At 38.1% G+C, this 15,344-nt stretch overlaps 2 protein-coding genes across 2 annotated transcripts; both read left to right on the top strand.

Moving 5' to 3' along the window:
- The first annotated feature begins 1,219 nt into the window (after positions 1-1,219).
- Positions 1,220-4,470, top strand: LOC114546829 (solute carrier family 22 member 7-like). Its single transcript, XM_028565922.1, is given in 10 exon segments — positions 1,220-1,600; positions 1,738-1,841; positions 2,080-2,234; positions 2,373-2,541; positions 2,634-2,757; positions 2,875-2,984; positions 3,738-3,952; positions 4,036-4,144; positions 4,259-4,292; positions 4,294-4,470. Coding segments are annotated over 10 exon segments (1,578 nt in total).
- Positions 4,471-8,141: 3,671 nt separating this feature from the next.
- LOC114546966 (solute carrier family 22 member 7) lies at positions 8,142-13,276 on the top strand. Its single transcript, XM_028566166.1, has 10 exons — positions 8,142-8,522; positions 8,610-8,713; positions 10,011-10,165; positions 10,473-10,641; positions 10,855-10,978; positions 11,064-11,173; positions 12,184-12,398; positions 12,581-12,689; positions 12,898-13,104; positions 13,186-13,276. The coding sequence occupies exons 1-10, from the start codon at positions 8,142-8,144 to the stop codon at positions 13,226-13,228; spliced, it is 1,617 nt and encodes a 538-aa protein (XP_028421967.1). The 3' UTR covers positions 13,229-13,276.
- Positions 13,277-15,344: the final 2,068 nt, after the last annotated feature.

Here is a 15,344-nt window from a genome sequence, read left to right as displayed (position 1 = left end):
AAACACTCAAAGACTTTCTGGTATCAAATTTAGCCTGTTTCTCGATTACATATGGGTGTCAATCAAAGCCAAAATCAGGCAGACTTTGAGAAGATCAAAAAGCAGAAGGGTGAATGTAACAAAGAGATGTGGCTTGGGTTACAAGAAAGCTGCTATTAAAAGATTGAAGGAGGATCAATGAAGTAAAGAATTACTTGCCAAACATCGTCCATTACTTACAGCAATCATTCCTGAAGCAACTGTAAAAGACAAAAAAGTTTGTCGACAAAAAAGCCTTTTCAGTCGATATCCAGCATTGTAGACTTCACATCCTGCGGGTTTCCCTGCATGCACTTGTTGTGGACTGCAGATGTCCAGGTCCTTCCACTTTGCTCATTGTCCATGTATGTATGCTACAGTATTTAAACGGACAGAAGAAAGGGTATTCCTGCCCCCAAACCCCTTCAGCCACAGCTCAGATAGCATCATGCAGCTGCAGCACGTGGACATAATGAATGTGTCCTTAGAAAACACTGAAGATGTTTTAGAGTGATTTGAAATGTGCCTTCCGCTTGGTATCAGTATAGCTGTTATACTTTTAACAATAACTTACTGAAAGAAATTAACAAACTGCCTTATACAAAATCAACACAGATATACTACATGTTGATTTTCAACCACTACAGTTACAAGTTACATTGATAAGCATTTGATCATCACTGTCAAATTGGGTTATGAAATAGGGTTAATAGAATTCAGGGTAACATGACACATTATAAAGCTGCTGTACAGTAAATAGATGAGGAAAGACTGCTGTTCTTTGACAGAATGCCCGTACATGCAACTTAATTTGAGTTTGAAACTGCGGTTTGCAAAAGTAATGTGGGAATGGAGAAACTACCCTACTACAGCTGCAGTACAGACACTGATAATCACATTCAGTCATAATTTCGTTAGATTAAAATTCATAGTCCCCTTATGTATTCATTTAGAATTTGTTTTGGAGGGAAACATTGAAACAATTTATGACACAAAGTCAGAGGAAAACTGGCTAGGTTCCAAGTTTTAACAGAATAGAATGTAACAGATTCACGACTGTAACTGTATCACTCGTTTGCGGAAAATAATGTTTAACGTGGTGCTGGTAAATGTGTCTCGTTACGTGTTTTGTTAAGTGTCTAAATTCAGTTCACTGTCGGAACATTTAGCTTATTGTGGACTCTGAAAGCACAGGAGCAAAATGAAATTCGACAGCATACTTTCAGAAATTAATGGATTTGGAAAATTCCAAATCAAGCTTGTCTTGATTCAGATGTTATCTCGAATTACTCTGCCATGTCACTTCTTGCTGAATAACTTCATGGCAGCTGTTCCCCCTCACCACTGTAACATCAGCGCTCTGGATGATGGAGGCTTCTTCCGGAATTTGACTCAGGAACAGAAACTGGCTGTTGGTGTTCCGGCAGAGCAGGATGGGACTCCGAGCTCCTGTCAAATGTTTTCAAAGCCCCAATATCAACATCTGTCAGGCTCGAATAATAGTGAGGATGCATTTACTGTTCAGTGTCAGAATGGATGGGTGTATGACAACAGCACATTCAAATCTACTTTGGCAACTGAGGTAAGTGTCTTCAATAAATTGGACAGTAATATTTCATGTAATGTAGGCCTATTTTTTAATCAAATGTTGACTACTTCTAAGAGTTCAACTTCCATGATGGACAACTGCAAAATTACATATTTTAATGCTTTTTGCAGTGGGATCTTGTGTGCAGCAGAAAAGGAATGAACAAGGCAACAGCCACCATTTTTTTCATTGGTGTTATGTTTGGAGCCCCTTTATTTGGGTTTCTCAGTGACAGGTAATGAAAAGATACAGTATATCCTCCATACGCCTCTCTGTAACAGATGTCAACTCCAAGAAAAATCTAGGAAAATGCAGGTTCCAGTAAAGTATGACCTAGACTTGAGATTAAACTCAGGATATCTTGGCCTCTGCTACAGCCTGACCTAAATCGTTAGGCTTTGATTCAAGAGAGACACACATGTTCATTGTTTTGAACACAATCATTGCTTTTAACATTTTCTTTTCGTGACCAGGTTTGGCCGACGGCCGCTGCTGTTGGTGTCTTATTTGTCGTCCCTGACGTTTGCAGTCCTGAGTGCATTCTCTACATCATATGTTATGTTTGTCATCTTGAGGTTTTTTACGGGGATGTCACTCGCCGGAATTAGTATCATCTCTATTGTTCTAAGTAAGTAGGCTAATGCTAAAACAATGAGATGAGGAAGTACAATATGTTTAGTCTTTTTCAGGAGTTGGTTTCAGTTTCAATAAATTAAATGTGAAAAAAAATTAATCTGACTATTCATCTGTGCTGACATTTCTCTAGATGTTGAATGGTTTGGTATTGAACACAGGACCTTCTCAGGTATAATCATAAGCCTGGATTGGACACTTGGCAACTGGATTCTGGTTGGAATTGCATACAGTGTTAATCAGTGGAGGCTGCTCATTGTGGCAGTGACCTTACCCTTGATACTGTCCATCGTGACTTGGAGGTATTATAGTTTCTTATTTTACACTTTGCAGCATGAAAAGTTGAATCCTATCAGAAGTCAATGAGACACTGAACTGACATTTTTTGCTTCAGGTGGCTTCCAGAGTCTGCAAGGTGGCTCCTGGCAAATGGGAAGGCAGACTCTGCGCATCATTACATAATGCAATGTGCCAAAATGAACAACAGAACCAAGTGTATGGCCACCGTCACACCAACGGTACATTTTAACATTGGTTAACTGACAATGTCACAGTGCTGTAAAGAAAAAGGCTATGGGAAAGTGCAGAAGAGTTGTGAATGAACAGTTTGCTTGTGTTTGTTTACTCTCTCCTAGGAATTACTGGTGTCTGCACAGAGTGAAACTAAAGACAAGAAGTACACTTTTGTGAATCTTTTCAAGACCCCAAATATTAGGAAACGTTCTATATGCTTGGGAATAGTATGGTAAGTGTCAATTTCATGAGATGGGTTAAAGGCGTTTAGTATTTTGGGAAATATGTTTGTTTTCTTTCTGAGAGTTAGATGATAGATTGATACCACTCTCCTTTGTAAGCATTAAATACGGAGCTGGAGCCAAGAGGCAATTAGCTTAGCATAGTATAAAGACTGGAAGGGGATAACTGCAAATATACGCCTACCAGAACCCTCTCACCTCCTTCTAAAACCACAAATTGTTGCTTATAAATTTCTGTTTGTGTATGAATTACACAAGCCAGATAAAACATGTTAATTAGTGAGCCTTAGAGGTGCTGGTAGGTGGTTTGTGAACTTGAGGGAGAGCCAGGCTAGCCGTTTCCTCTTTTTTTTCCAGTGTTTGTGCTAAGCTAAGCTAATTACAGCCTGCAGTTGAGAGGTATCAAAGAAAGTATATACGCATATTTTTAACATAGGCCTACATAGTTTGAGAGGCATAAATCAAATGCCAGTAAATGTAAAATATTGATAGATAATTATCTTTCCAATATGGCCTACAATAATATCAACAAGTATATGTTAATATATAATATATTTAATATAATATATAATATAATGGATGATACCAAATACAATGCATTGTAATTGCGAGGCTAAGCTCACTGCTGTCTGTTATACTGAAAATATCAGCCATGTTTTTTCAGTCAAAGCCTTGCAGTTATCACCCTAAGGTTAAAATTAGCCCGTCAATACAGAGATTCATTGCTTTATTCCATTTTCTAGGTATGGAGTTGCGTTTACATATTATGGGATAAGTCTAAATATCACTGGGTTTGGACTAAACCCATACCTCACACAATTCATATTTGCATCCATCGAAATGCCAATGAAGATTGGTGTGTATTTCTTCCTGGAAAAAGTTGGCAGAAGGTCTAGCCAGACAGGAGCCCTGCTGTTAACTGGTCTCTGTCTCTTCACCAACATGTTTGTTGCAAAAGGTTATTTTATATTTATTAAAACTAATCATTTTTTTCAACATGTGAGAATTATCTTGATCAAATATCTAAACATTTCCCATCAGATAAGTGGGTAATTCGCACTGTTGTGGCTGTCCTTGGAAAATCCATGTCAGAAGCCGCATTCACAATCATGTTCCTCTTCACAACTGAACAATATCCTACAGTTGTACGGTTAGTCAACAACAAACTCACGTAGCTAGTTGGACAACAGACAATGATGTTCTATTCTGTTGTGACCACATGTACTACAGGTTTGCATTGACCTTAGCGCTCTTGTTATTTCAGACAGAATGGTTTAGGCTACACCTCTTTTTGTGGCGCGGCTTGGCGTGTCCATATCTCCACTCATCATGCTATTGGAGGATGTGTGGTATCTCCTCCCTACAGTCACTTATTGTGCGGTGGCAATCGGATCCGGTTTAGTGGCTTTGCTCCTTCCTGAAACATTAAAAACCCGCCTGCCACAGTACATTGAGGATATTGAGAAACCAAGGTAAAGAAGAAAGGAAGATCAAATGTAATTCAATATTAAAGCTACAGTAAATGATTAGCTACCTCTCTGAATGTCACTGCTAAAAAATAATCCGGTCAAGCCTGCAAGGGCAAGTGGGTTATGGATAATTTTAGCATAACATCTTCTTAAATAATTGACATGTTTTAATCATTTGCAGGTGTCGAAAATAAAAATTGTTGTTCATGTCCTTTCCTGAACTCAGCAAAATCCTTCATGATAAAATGATTAACTTAAAATTGTATCTACATTGCAGGGCACAATCAACAAGGAACAAGGAGATTCAATAAATATCACATGTATTGATAATGACAGTATATTTGTTATGCAATTGATTAAGTTTTAATAATGGAAGAGGAGTTGATTTTAAAATTGTTTTGAAACAATAGCATTGTTAAAATACCTATCAATACTTGAACCAACAGTCTGTCAGGATTGTGTACTGTCTAAAATCCAGAAGAAGAAAAAGAGAAGTGTAACTGTAAATTTTTCTTGCAGTTGGCAATAAAATTTTACTAAATGAGAACACAACTATTGGTTTTATTGGAATTGTGTGTTGAACATATACAATACAATATCTACCTCCTTGCTTGAGGACAAGTACTGAAATCTTTACTGTATGTTTAGACCTAAATTGTAATCAAACGGTAGAATACTAACATGCTCTTACTGATGATGCTTATATGCAGATGTTTGGCAGGTATAACGTTTACCATTATTCACTATCTTGGTTTAGCATGTTAGCATGCTAAAATTTGCTAATTAGCACAAAACAAATTACTGTAATGGCATTAGTTTAGCAGGTAGTTGGTCATAAACCAAAGTATTGGACAAAGTAAAAACTTTGACCTGCTGGTGGCGCTACAGGGCAAGTCAGAGTATTACCAAAGTTATTATCATCCTTTGGTCACCACTGATATTTGTAATTATTATTACTCGACTCCAAACCACTGGCCTATTGTTGAACTGATCTTTCATATTTATGGTTTATGTATTATAAAGTATTTTAATTTACATGACGTTTTTCTTTTTAAAGATTATTTGGGGCTTTTCGCTTTATTATAGTGATATGAAAGGGGGCAAGAGAAGGGGGATGACACGCAGCAAAGGGCTGCAAGTCAGATTCGAACCCGGGCCGCTGCAGGACTAACAGCAACGCTCTTACTGGTTGAGATAGAGGCCACCCCATGATGGTTTTATTTATATGCTGTCTTGAAGGTTATCCTGCCTGTCCCGCACTATAAGCTCACCAAGACAAGTTTTTAATGTTTATTGTATTGGCAATAAAGTTAATTCACCCAAACAACTTTTTTTTCCACAAGCATGCTTTTTTAACCTTAAGGCAGTTATGTCACTTTGCGGTATTAAATCTTAAAGCTGGGGTAGGCAACTTTGGAGAAACCAAGGCCTAGTCCACACGTACACGGGTATTTTTATATTTTTTTACGCGGTTCGGCCTTCCGTCCACACGAAAACGCAGTTTCAGGGCCCTGTAACCGAACATTTTTGAAAACTCCGGCCAGGGTGAGCAATTTCAGGAACGCCGGTTACAGTGTTGACGTGTGGACAGTATAACCGGGTTTTTTGCCTTGCGACGTCAGAGTGTGCGCCGTTATCCGCTGTGTTTGACGTCATATTGTGCGCCGCTAACTGCTTTGTTGATGATTCTTTGCAATGGCTTGACAGCGTGTTTTTGCGTTTTCATGTGGACGGAGATTTATTTTAAACCGAGCATGTGTGGACGGGTTTTTTTTTTAAAACGGAGGAGAAAAAACTCTGGTTATAAAAATACCCGTGTCCGTGTGGACTAGGCCCAAGAGAAAGCTAGATTTGAAAGCATCAAACCAAAGAAATCTCAGCCCCTCCTTTCAGGCCTCTCTCCAAAACCACTCCCCTAAAACACATGAAGGCACACTGCCTCACTACTGCAAGAGGACAAGTCGATAAGAGCACATTTGGGACCACATAATTGTCATCGCTAAGGCCCAGGCCACACTGCCTACCTCTATTGATGAGTACCTTTGAGTACACTCCCAAGCCAAGCACATCTGGTCAAAGAGGACAGTCCCAGGGTCAAGGGCGAGCAGGGAGAGGGAGGTTTTATATAAAGCACAACATTTAAGAGCCAGGTGCTTTTGTCAAAGTATCTATCCTGATGGGCAAAAACAATCCATTGCATCAACGTGTGGTTTGGGCTATGCAAAGAGTTAAAAAACGTTTTTGGGTCGTGGTCTGTATTGACCAGAGGAGAACTACCCAAGCCAACAGACTTCAAAATGTTGCCAACATTTGCTCTTCAAAGACTTCATTTAACTTTAGTAACCTTCCCAGTCCAACCTTTAACCCAGTCTCCCCTCAGCAAACTTGGACGCTCCTACGAGCAAATTAAGAGGGAGATTAAAACAGGAAGATAAGCCAAAGAAAGCAACATGGTAACAGTGAGATCTTTTACCGTATTAGAGATATGTTTTTGGTCAGTATGTACACCCAGCATTACACCTCCTGACCCAAAACACAATTAGTACCAGTGTCCAACAAGTGATATCCAGCTAGACAAGAACATTAACCTTCAAAATGACATGTCTTTTCAGAATTACAACTACCCAATGTCACACATATTACAGAAATACTATAACTTATATAAGATATATATACAGGAAGAAAGAAAAGGTGTGTCCAAAGGTTTCTTGACTGTTGATTATAAACACAGGTCAGAGTTGACTAACAGGTCAGACTGTGCTGTGGCAATCTTCTACTGTCTTGGCAGGGATTGTCCTTTAGAAAGAACATCACACATCATTTCATATCTGACACTAATTACTTAATTTGAAAGACACCCACATTACTGTCAAAGAATGATGACACTACAACATTCAACAAACATTCATATCAGTTTCAATGTCACCCATATTGTAGTGCAATGGCCAACGTATTATTTGGCCATATTTTATATTGGCCAGAAATAGGCGTAGGCCTCTGTTATATATCGAAATTTGCACATTCATTAAGCCATTTACAGTCATTTGATAGTTAGCAATTCTAGTTATTTTAAAGTTGGCATCTTTTTCACTTTCAGAGTCATTTGCATAGTTACCTGTCCAACAGAAATAAAGCAACCATAGCACCACATTTATTAGGCCCTTAAACTCCCTCAGCTCGCCATCGTTGAAAAGCCATACAGATGTTGACTCTGCTACTAGTGGAAGACTCTGGTTACACGCAATGAGTGCACAGGCAGAGTGCAATGAAATGATTGGATTGGCTTATTTCTTGTCTCCAACAGCCACAGATACTGGCTTTCTTTTTTTTTGGCAGAGGATTTCTTTTATTGATTGATGTCAGTGTGTAAATAGAATTTCAACAAATATAACAAAAAAAATGCTTTTAAAATTGCCCACCCAAGCTTTGAGTTGACTTGTTTCAAGTCAAAGTATTGCAATGCTTAGGGACATGCACGATCAACAGACATGTACTTTTAGCAAATGATTTATAAAAAAAAATAATAATTTTCTTTTTTTATCTACCTTTTACACATTCTCTGAGTTGACCATTAACCAACAGCCTTTAAGAGGCTCACATTTAAACAAACATCTTGTGGGTCTGTGATATTGTTCTCTGGGTTTCACTCCAAATTGTGTTGTATCGTTTATTCTGAAGATGAAGTTTGAAAATGTGCTGGCAGAGGTGAATGGCTTTGGGAGATTTCAATTAAGGACAATCCTCTTGACTGTAATTCCTCGTGTGACTTTGCCTTTTCACTTTCTGCTGAATAATTTCATCGCCGTTATTCCATGCCATCACTGCAACATCAGCTCACTGGATGATGGAGGTGTTTTTAGGAATTTGTCCCAGGCAGAGAGGCTTGTTGTTAGTATTCCACTTGAGGCAGATGGGACTCCAAACTCCTGTCAGATGTTTGCAGAGCCTCAATATCATCTGCTGCTCAACTCATCCAACATGACTGACCTACCCACAGTGCCATGTCAGAATGGATGGGTGTACGATAACAGCACCTTCAAGTCTTCGCTGGCCACAGAGGTGAATTTTACTTCTACAAAGTGATAAAAATCCCAGATAAGCAACTTCAATCTTCACTTTTTTGTCTCTTGTTTGTTTCCCTCATAGTGGGATCTGGTTTGTGATAAGAGAAGAGTTAACCGAGCCACGGCCACTATCTTCTTCATGGGGGTCATGCTTGGTGCAGCAGTATTTGGCTATCTTAGTGACAGGTGGTCATGGCTTTAACTCTCAAATCAGACACATTTGGGTCTGTATGTTGAAATTACAATACTTTATTATGAACAAGAGAAACTTATACATTGAAAATATGTTTTTTGCTACAGTACAATTATTATTATAGTTTAAGTTTGCATTACACACATTACGCCACATTTTACTAACAACACTAGCGTGGAGTCTGAGGCATCAGTTATGCATAAGAGATTGTGCTTAAAATGGTTGACTAAAATTTAATGTACAGCAAAATGTTTATAAGTGCATCATCACGTACGTGTTAACGCCTGACGAGGTGACCATTATCAGGACATAATCAACGCTGGGGAGGCCAACGCACCAGGCGGTTGCGTCCGCCGGAGTCCATTAATTACCTGATAACGTACACCTTGTCGGGCATTAACCCACCATAGTCACTTACCAATGAACATTTTTTTAAGACCATTAATATATATTTTAACACTTATGCAATGAAAATCAAATTTTATTTTCAAACAATAACACTGTTTCCCTGGTAACACCTGAGGGTTTGACTAATACCTGGAACAATCATTCCAATCCCGCAAGGTTTTATGCAATGGAAACGTTGTTCACTGCTTCAGTAAATAGGACAGACCTTAGATATGAAATATAATATAAAATATTTCTAGTTCCCTCAGCTCATAGAACCCTTTGGCTCAGCTAATGTTATTCTAACAAGATTCATAGTCAATAACATTGCGTACAGTTGACAATCTGTAAATATAATTTAATATACATTTGACAGCAAGACAGGCTAGCTATCCAGCCAGGTCATTGTCCCCAGATCAATATCAAGACTTCACAAACAAATTATATGCCATGTGTACTGTCTGCCGCTGCCTGAAGTAGAGAGTTGCACAGCAAAACGGATGTGACATGATCACTGTGAAACAAAGTAAGTTTAGAGGGGCAGTGTTAATAAGATATTTCAATTGTTTCCATTGAATTTAGCTCATTAATTTAGAACGGTAAACAGACAATTTAACCGGAACTACTTGGTAGGTGTCCTATATCACTTTTAAATGGACACTCTGCAGCCAATCAGAATCGAGTGTTAACCCAGACCATTGTATAAAGACATTACTACCATAAAATTTATCCTAACCCACACATTGACCATCAACTTTTAATTTTACACACTGTGGACACTTTATAAGAAGGAATATGTTTGTTTATCCAAATAAAGTGTGTCACACCCTCTTCTCAATAAATACTAGTGTGTTCTTACTTGACCTATTCTATAGTTTTATCTATAACTATTTTGTCTTGCAGGTTTGGCAGGAAAACAACACTTCTTGTGTCCTATGTGACAACCACCTTCTTTGGATTTGCAAGCGCTTTCTCATATAATTTCACCATGTTTGCCGTCATGAGGTTCTTTACTGGATTTGGACTTTCTGGAATAAGCATTATCACCATAGTGCTTAGTGAGTTTTATGTCATTTATGTCTTTTTTGTTTTTGTTGTTTTTTTTAAAGAGAGAATTTCAAAACTGCAGCAAACAAAATATAAGAATAAAAAAGTAACATACAATATAGCATACTCAGATTATATAAAAATCCAAATTGGTTCAATTAGATGTGAGAGATTTGTATAATGTAAAGGTCCCTTGTGAAATAAAGTTTGTTGAAGTGATGTACTAGATATTTATTTTCTGTTTTAACTTCAATAATAAAATGAGTCTACCGTAATAGTCAAATAATGGATTTGATTTATTGTCATTGTTCTTTATAGGTATTGAATGGGTGGATATCAAGCATCGAACTGCAGTAGGTGTTTTAACAAGCATGGACTGGAGTGTTTCTACTGCTCTGCTACCTGTTGTGGCCTATTTTGTGAATGACTGGAGGTACCTCACAGCCACAGCTACCACCCCGCTGTTTCTGGCAATGATCTGCTGGTGGTTAGGAAAAAATAATTGAACTTTCAACCATAACAAGCAATTTTCTGCCTTTTATTTTTTTCAGTATGAAGCTGCCCTAACACCAGCAAGCCGTGTGAATATTCAAAACAATTTTACATCGTATAAAGATCCTTATTCTCATTAACAGTATGACTTAGTTTTCATGAGGCAAAGGTGTGACTCTATTTTTTTTCAAATCAAACTTTGTCGCAGGTGGCTACCTGAGTCTGCCAGATGGCTGATAAGTAATGGAAAGGTCAACAGTGCTCATTTCTACTTGAGCAAGTGTGCAAAAGTCAACGGCAGAGAGCAGTCCATGGCTGACATAAAGCCTGAGGTACAGAATCTTATGATCTGATCACTTCTAGTCAGAAGCCGATACGCACTACGACTCTGACCAAAGTTTCCTTTTTACTCTCCAGACTCTGTCCAAAGTAATACTTGTAGAAAATGAAAACAGAAAATATTCCTATTTGGACCTTGTGAGGACTCCCAAAATGAGGAGACTGGCTCTACTTACTGGCATTGTTTGGTAATTTTCTTTGTATTTGCCTTAAAACAACCAAGATTTTCAGCTTTAAAACCTCAAAAAAAATTTATAATCTGTACAATCCACTCTCCATATATGATTGCACAACCTGAGAACAAACAAACTTTAAAAATGGGATGACAGTTTGAACACAGCTGTTCTGTGTGTCATTGTTGACAACTTATTGTCATTGAAACGGTATGATAATACAATTCAAGGCACTGTGTATTATAGTGGTTGGGTCCATTTCACCATGCAGTGCAAGTTGACTTGTAGTTGTAATGTAACACAAAGTACTGTTGCTATGGTTACCCACAGCTACCTTGCACACTGATTTACAGTGGTTTAACTTTTGATTGTTGGGGTATACTGTTGCAGTTGCCAGCCAATCAGAAACTACTCTTTTCTGGACTAAATGTGGAACTTGAAAGTGCTCATATTATGCTTTTTGGCTTTTTTGTGTTAAATATCTTTTTTGTGCACATTAAAGCCCAAAGTCTAGCCCAAAGGCACTTACCGTCTCCAACAGAAAACACTGTTCACAAACAGCTCCAAACAGCTCTGTTGTAGTCCAGCTTTTACTTCCGTGACAAATGTGTGTCACTTTGTAACACATGTTATCATGCTCGCCTAGTTGCTAGCGTGGCACGCCCTCATATTTATATAGTGGTGGTGTAGTGGATATGACACATGCCTGTAATGTGGGAGATCTGTGTACAATTCCCACAACCAGTGTGTCCCTGAGCAAGACACTTAACTTAGTTGCTCCAGAGGCATGCAACCATATGCCAGCCAAACTTAGCCACGCCCATAAAATTCGAGGTCGGGAAGTTCAATTCTGACTAGAATCTGAGTAGGACCACGTCAGGCTAGTAGCAATGTGGAATTTTTTGAAAATTAAACCATGTAAACCTATTCTGATATAACCTCTAAATACAATTATGAACCTGAAAATGAGCATAGTATGAGCACTTTAAGAAATCAATAATAATTTGCTTACTCTCTGTTGCTAGGTTTGGAGTGGCCTGTACGTATTACGGAATCAGCTTGAATGTCAGTGGATTTGGTGTGAACATTTATCTCACACAGTTCATCTACGGCGCAATTGAACTTCCGGCAAAAGCATTTGTCTTTTTCACTTTGAACAAAATAGGCCGAAGGTTGAGTCAGACTGGAACACTCGTTATGACTGGACTGTGTATATTCTGCAACATGTTTGTCCCTCGAGGTAAATGATCAATAGTGAGATTAGGCCTACTATATAATAGATGACAACAGCAGATAAAGCTAAACTTGGAATACAAATAGTGCACTTGCATTTTTGAGCATTGTTATGAATAGTCTAATTCTACACATGGTGGCTTCAAATAATACAAGGTGGGGTTAAAATGTCCTTTCACAACTTTTTAGATAACGCGATGTTTCAGACAAGTGTGGGAGCTTTGGGCAAGATGTTCGCAGAGGCATCTTTTACAACTGTATTTCTGTATACAACAGAGCTTTACCCCACAGTAATGAGGTCAGTATACAGTCTGATATAGAGCTTATATTTTGCACATTTTACAAACAGTATCTGTATTCAGAGGCCTAACAGTTTACTGAGACATCTGGATGACTTGACACCTTGATATGCATCAGTCAGTGTTCCAGACTCTAAGGAGTTGCAGTTGTATCTTGAAACTGATTTCCCTGATTGCTACAAATGTGTTGCATTTTTGCTTATGCAGGCAAAATGGATTGGGTTACTGCTCCTTCATGGCCCGTGTAGGCGTGTCTGTTTCCCCTCTGATCATGCTTCTTGAAGAAGTGTGGGGCCATTTACCGAGTACTATCTTCTCCCTGGTGGCTGTTGCTGCAGGGCTGTCAGCTTCTCTTCTTCCTGAGACACAAAACATCCGTTTACCAGAGACTATTGAGGATGTGGAACACACGAGGTACTGGGCCTTCATTTGGATTGCATCCAAACATTTAAGTAAAGATTATATTGTAACACAAACATGTCTTTTGTGTTTCAGAAGAAGATCAATCTCCACCTCTGACGAGAAATCTCAACCCTAAATTTTTTCTTCACTGCAACCAAAAGGCATTTGGCCTTGAGTTGCAGGGCATATCAGTGGTGGTAATATGTTTTAAATAATAAAAGAAGAAACAAGTGTTTCTTAGATAACCACAACCTGTATAACCTTTTTTTCAATATAATATTTCAATAAATGTGTGAAATATTTTATAGTACCACTGATTAATGATTGATTTTTTTGTACTGTGCAATTTGTTTTGTTGTTTCGGGTATTTCTCTCTTACTTCCCAACAAACTGTCAGCTGCTTATGGTGTATTCATTCAATTGAAAATAAGATGTGAGTTAAAAGCGACTTTATTGTCATCCATCTGTGTAAAGTGCAGTAAAGTTCATAGAGGAACAAAATTGTGTTTCTCTTGGTTCATAACAAAAAGATAAATGATGCAACATTCATTGAAAGTGAAGCAAATATTTAGACTACATTTAAGGCACAAACATGTAGTGCAATAACAGACAAATAAATATAAGTAGTGCAAGCATAAAGTGAGGCAGAGCAGTAGTAACAGTAAAAGCAGTTTGTGAAGATATTTATGTATGCATGATTGTACAGTATGTTGTAAGGTACAAGTAGTCAGACAGTCCAGTATAGTGAGGTAGGGTATGACAGGTTCAGGTTTTCATCCACGTAGTGCTTAGTAGTCACTTACGTGCCCATAAATTCATGCATCTTGCCAAGATAGCATTCACTGTTTTATCTGGTATATGTCATTAATTCATTCATGAATTGCCTAGTGTTGTACTTATCTATTCATGCCTCATTGCAATCATTCATTTATTCCTACCCTCATTAATTATGTGTATCATTAGTAGGTAAATAAACATTTGATTGATAAAGGATTTGATTAAGTGGTGTTGTGGCGACTCCTTCACTCATCTTATTTTCCTTAGTCACCTTTTTGAGTAGGATTGTGACTCCTATGGTAAATAAGCACTCGCAGAGAGCCTTACGTTTCGTTCAAATAACGCAAGATTTATTACGCCAAAAAAATAAGAAACTTAAACTCACTAAACTGTTTTCTGTCCACCACTCAAACAAAAGAACTCCTCAAGCTGTCACCCAGCACCTCATTATACCTGCGAAGGTGACCTAATTAGGAGGAGGAGCGGAGGTTGCCTTTATTTCCACAGATTTAAAGTCCAAAATGTAATGTAACAATTTAGAAAGGAAATAGATAGAAAATAAAGTAAATACAAATCATCTTGTTGAATGAAATTAATAAATTGCACTCATTATGGCTCCAACAAGTGGTTTGTGTGTGTGTGTGTGTGTGTGTGTGTGTGTGTGTGTGTGTGTGTGTGTGTGTGTGTGTGTGTGTGTGTGTGTGAAGTATTATGTACAAGTCAAGAAGAAACTAGTAGAAACCTACAAAATTGGCTATCATTTCTTTTGTTGAGTGCAGTGCAATCAATCTACTTTACATCATTTTAAATATAAATAAAGGCATTTACACTACGATGGCAACTGTCCCCCTTTTTCTGGACCCTATTGAGGGACCAAGATAATGACGATAATAAAAAACGAGTAAACATTCAGGTAGAGAAAAAAAAGGTGTACAATATGCAGAATCTAAGTATATACGGGTCACGCAAGAGAAGTTGCTTTATATTTTATTCATGTATTGAAATAAAAAAATCTTAAATAATAATAATAATAGAAAAACTCTAGTAGTAGTGTCTTGCTCAATGGCCCCCAATTGAGAGAAGAGGCCACTAAATGACAAGGGGACTGTTTCATGTTTCGGATTTTATTGATTGATTGATTTCATTGTTCCACCAATCATGTGCAGGTGATGCCACGCAGCGCAACTTTAATTATTGTCGGCAGGCAGAGAAAAGTAACCTTAAATGGTTTGACATTTGGGACTTAAGTTGCCGGATTTTGTTGGTTTGCAGCGCAGTCCATTGTGTGTGTGCAAGAAACTTAACTATGATTATGGTTCTTGAAGAAGTGTGGCTCCCTCTACTGAGTACTGTTTTCTCCCTGATGGCCTTTGCTGCAGGCCTTGTTTACTTTCAGACTACCAGAAACTGTTGTAGATGTGGATAAGACAAGTTACTGGGTACTGAATTTTGAAGTCATAACATGGATGTGTTAC

Source organism: Perca flavescens, chromosome 2 (assembly GCF_004354835.1).
Source record: "Perca flavescens isolate YP-PL-M2 chromosome 2, PFLA_1.0, whole genome shotgun sequence".
Classification (NCBI taxonomy): domain Eukaryota; kingdom Metazoa; phylum Chordata; class Actinopteri; order Perciformes; family Percidae; genus Perca; species Perca flavescens.
Note: the sequence above shows the minus strand (reverse complement) of the source record. Positions and strands in the feature narration are given on the sequence as shown.